Genomic DNA, 4659 nt, shown 5'->3' with positions numbered 1-4659 from the left:
TCCTGCAAGACATCCCTTGAAATATTTGAGAGCAATTATGAAGACTGTCTTAGTGACATGTTGTTTGAAGTTACTTCTTTGGCCATCAGTCCAGACTTTGACAGACTAGTGATGCTTTAATGATTTCTGGTCAATAGCTGATTAAGATATGAACCTGAATTTGCTTTAGTGTCAGTAGATGGGCTTCTTCAGGCTTGTTGCTGCTCAACTGTCCAGCACCAGTCCTCAGAAATGCAGACCTTACCCTTGTTCCACAGTTTCAGTCCTATGTACCTGCCTACCCTCTGATACCAGTTCTTGAGTCTAGGAAGGGAGTTTACAAGGAGCCATTGGATTAGTACCAAGTTCCAGTCTTATTAGCGTTAACATGCAAATCTCTCAAACCTCCTGCCTGAGCTATTCATGTTGGTCAGGTTCTTTGGCCTGGGTCCCCAACTCATGGTTGCTCACATCTTGTCTAGCACCCTGGCATTTTGTTCCCAATCTCCTGGCCTGAGTCTTGACCTTGGCCCGAGGAAGTCATCCTGTTTTTAACCTCTTGGCTAAACCTGTAGCTCATGTTTTTCCTCTTAATTTTCCCAAATGTTTTTAAGCCCTCTTCCTGGAATTGCTAGCTTTATACCTTTCAAGTCTCTCTGACCAGACGTGACAGAGTATGATGAGCCCTGCCATCTGGGCCTAGCAATGAAATTGGTTACTTTTATGATTAGGTTGGCAATTATAAAGAAAATTAGAAAGACTTCAGCATTTTTAGCCTCAGACCTCTGGCGCTATATGTTCAAGATGTGGAAAATCATGCCTTTCATGATCACTTGGGCCTTATATATTCTTCATCTCCTCTGTTTTTCTTCCTGATTCTTTTTTCTTAATCCAGATCAGATTGCCACCTCTTCATCCTCCTTTTTATTTATACTATATTTGCAAATCTGTATTTTAGGATCAATAACTAGACCTGGAATTATTGAGTTCAAGGACATGTGAATTTACATTTTTGATAAATCTTACCAAATTGCTCTTTATACAGGTTACAACAATTTATTCTACTAAAAATGTGTGTGAGTGTATCTTTTCCTTCATCCTCACTATTATTAGGTTTATCAGACTTTCAGACTTCTTAGTTTAAAAATTTTTTGTTGTCGAATGGCTCAATTTGCATTTCTTTATTCATGAGTAAGATTATGCATTTAAACATGTTTATTGGCCATTTTTATTTCTTCTGTGAACTACCTACGCATTTTTTTTAAGCTCTCAAGGTTGTTATACGTGCAGCAAAGCTTAAGAACCACCAGCTTTGTAAGACTTAACAATTGATTAGTTATGGTGAGAATGGGCTATGTCAAAGAAAGTTCCGAAATCTAGCTTAGGTAATACCATTGACAAAGAATGCAGAAGCAGGGGCTGGTTTTGATGGGAAAACATTATAAAGTTTGATTTTAGTTATTTTATTTAAATTTTCATAACTTCAATTTGTTTTTTCTTTCTTGCAGTTGAAATGGATGCAGTCAGAACTAAATGTCGAAGAAGTGGTAAATGACAGGAGCTGGAAGGTATAAAATACTATTTATTTGTTCTTAGAAGTAGAAGGGAAAATGAATTAACAAAGGGAAACCAAGGGAGGGGGAGTAATGAGTGCCTGGGGCTGTTAATAGAATCCTCATTTATAAGCAACTGAGAGTTTTAACTTTTTGAGAGGGGTAGATATGGTTGCATCCAGATAGAGCCATCTTATAAAAATTAGCTTTTCATTATAGTAGAATTGTATGGTCTATAATGGTATCAGAGTTGGAGACATTTTATATGGTTCCTATTACTAATTATGGGCATATTTGATATTTAGAGGTTTTTACTCTAGTTAACTGAGAGTCTTCACTGAGGTTATTTGTTAAAAGTAGCCTTTCTGAGCCCAGTTACTTTCCATAAATGTTCATATCATTAGCTACCTTTCACAGTTGCTTGTTTTCTAACATTTGATCATGAAACTTTTTTGTACATAACTTTGTTATTATCTGATAATAGGGTTTTTTATGGCTTCTAGATTCACATGCTGCTTATTACCACCTGCATGGTTCTAATTAGGAATTAGATTGGGGGACCAGGACTCCGGGACTGACTTTACATGTAGTCAAAAATCACAAAATTCCAACTTTAGTTTTCTGAAAGGGTATATCTATATACCCTATCTAAAACTTTAATGATTTTTAAAGGGCAAAATCTATTAAATCTGAAAGAACGAACTGAAAATTCTATTTTATCATTTGAAAATAACTGACAGAATGGGTTTAAATCCAGAGAGAGGTTAACTGAACTGAAAACTAGAATGTACCATCATACAGAGCCATGAATGAATTGCAAAATACAAATTGATTTTCTTTTCTTTATCACATTTCTTTATCCTTTTGCCAAGATTTCCTAGTCCTGTCCTTTCCACCAACGTTATAAGGTGTTAGCTACTGGAAAGATTTGGGCAATATTCGTCCATTTAAATTCTCCGGAGAGATAATATTTACATTTGGGATGGGATGGGAGAGGGGTACAGTGAATAACTGGTTTGAGAAATCCACTGCAGAGGTTGATGTATGTAAAATGTATTGTAGTGGAAAGAATGACATATTTTTGGATTCGATACTAGTTTTAAAGAAAATATACTCTGTCCATTTCACAGAAAATGAGATTCCCTACTTGTTCTAAAAAGAAAATATAGCTATGGTGCAGTAGGCCAGCAAAAGTGGTTAGGAAGTCATTTAGGGAGAGGATTTAGAGCTCAGCCAAGTTGTGTATATCATCCCAACCAGTACATCAAGGCCACTAATCTGAAGCCTCCCCTAGTCTGAGCATTGGGAATGTCAGGAAGCTCAGGCTGGGGACTGACATGAGATGAACTAAAGATGAAAGGGCCAGAAAGAATCTATATAATTTCTACGTTTTCTTTTAATTATGTGATACATGTCAAGGATTATGTAACATGTAGAATTTAAAGATTGTTAATAAGCATTCATGTATTTACCACCCAGCTTAAGAAACTGATTAATACTAGTACCTTCAAAGCTCAGTATATAGATTTTGCTTTTATTTTATGAGAGTCCACAGTGACTAAAAATTTTTTTAAACCTTAAAGATGATTTATTTCTTATGTTAATGAAGTATGAAGGTATCAAAATTCTTTCGATTATGTCCTCTTGAACCATGCCAAATTCTTTTAGACTTTTATATTTTTTTAAAAAATTTGGACACCTAAAATTTTAGACACATGATTAAAAGAGTTTTTCTTTTAAAAAAATATTAAAGGATATACAGTAAAAATTCTACTTCTCATCTCTTTCAGCTACTTTCTTTCCCTTTGATATATGCTTTCAGATATTTGCACTTTTTTAAATTTTATGTGTGTATACACACAGACTTCCCCCTTTGTCACACTAATGGAAGTGTACTATTCACACTGTTCACACTGTTTTTTCCCCTTAATAGATCTTGGAGATCTTTTTCAATCAGAACATTAAGAACTTCCTTATCCTTTTTTATGCTTGCATTATATTCCATCGAAGGCTGTATCAATTTTTTTTAACACAATCTCATATTAACAGACAGTCATAGAACATTTTTTAAACATTTATGACATGTTATTTGTTTAGATTTTTAGGGGGCACAATAAATAGAAAAAAAAAACATTATATAAATTTACATAATTTAGCAAAAGATTGGTCTCCTTTCAAGAGTACTTATAAGAAGGATCAGGCACTCATGTAGAAAACCACAACAGATATCTAAATAAGATTTATGTTATGAAAAAAGAGGGAAAAGTTTAATCTTAAATTTATGTAGATATTTTTGTCTGTCTAAATAGGTCCAGAGCATGGAACTGAAATGTTTGTTAGTTACTAAATAAGCTAGCTTGTGATGAATTTTTTCCTTGAATAATTTAAATTTTATTAAAATATTAAAATTATCTTTTAAATGGATCAAAGCTTTCTGTGCTCTTAGCACCTGGTAACTCAGTTTGAACTGGTGAGGAAACTGTTTCCTAAAATTGTTGACTTTTGACAAAAACGATTATGTCCACTTGAACTATGCCAAATTTAATTTAGTTCCAGGCCTGATTTATACAGGATAATTCATTGACTTATTTCTGTTTACATATCTTAGGTATTTAATGAACGCTGCCGAATTCACTTCAAGCCTCCAAAGAATGAATAAAAAGATGTTTTTTTAAAAAAGACTGGGTCATCTCATAAGAGCTAAGCATGACAGACATCAACAAGGCGGGCTTCCTAAGATGATTTCTGAGCCAACAGTCCAAGACCTTTTGTTGATTTCAGCCTCACTTAGCCACCTCAAGTATAAGTAATTCTAATAATTATGGAGAAATCAACTGCTATTTTATACCGATTCTGTAAAAAAAAATGTTTTGTAACTATTAAAATAATTTTCTGACTCAGTGTATATATTTATTTGCTTATTTTCTAAGTTGAGACAGTAAGTTCTTGTAAGAGAATCTGAACACAATTTTAGTCTGATTTTATTTGTATTATACCTTTTTTCTATATTTACACATTTATGGGCATGATCATGGACCTTTTTTAGTCCCTGATGATTTTATCCCTTTGTCCGAGATTATTGCTCTTAAGTAAGAGACCAGTGTTATGGGCTGGATACTGTCCAAGG

The 4659-nt window shown here is 33.9% G+C and overlaps 1 protein-coding gene across 1 annotated transcript in view; it reads left to right on the top strand.

Annotated features, from left to right (window-relative positions):
• Window positions 1-4437, top strand: part of CCDC58 (coiled-coil domain containing 58) — a 20403-nt gene extending 15966 nt beyond the window's left edge. Inside the window, exons 4-5 of the mRNA XM_006905559.3 lie at window positions 1488-1547; window positions 4141-4437. Coding sequence (XP_006905621.1) covers window positions 1488-1547; window positions 4141-4191 — 111 coding nt within the window. The 3' untranslated portion in view covers window positions 4192-4437. The remainder of the gene's footprint in view (window positions 1-1487; window positions 1548-4140) is intronic.
• The last annotated feature ends 222 nt before the right edge of the window (window positions 4438-4659 follow it).

This window comes from Pteropus alecto, unplaced genomic scaffold, assembly GCF_000325575.1.
Source record: "Pteropus alecto unplaced genomic scaffold, ASM32557v1 scaffold251, whole genome shotgun sequence".
NCBI classification, from domain to species: domain Eukaryota; kingdom Metazoa; phylum Chordata; class Mammalia; order Chiroptera; family Pteropodidae; genus Pteropus; species Pteropus alecto.
This window is presented reverse-complemented; position numbering and strand designations above follow the sequence as displayed.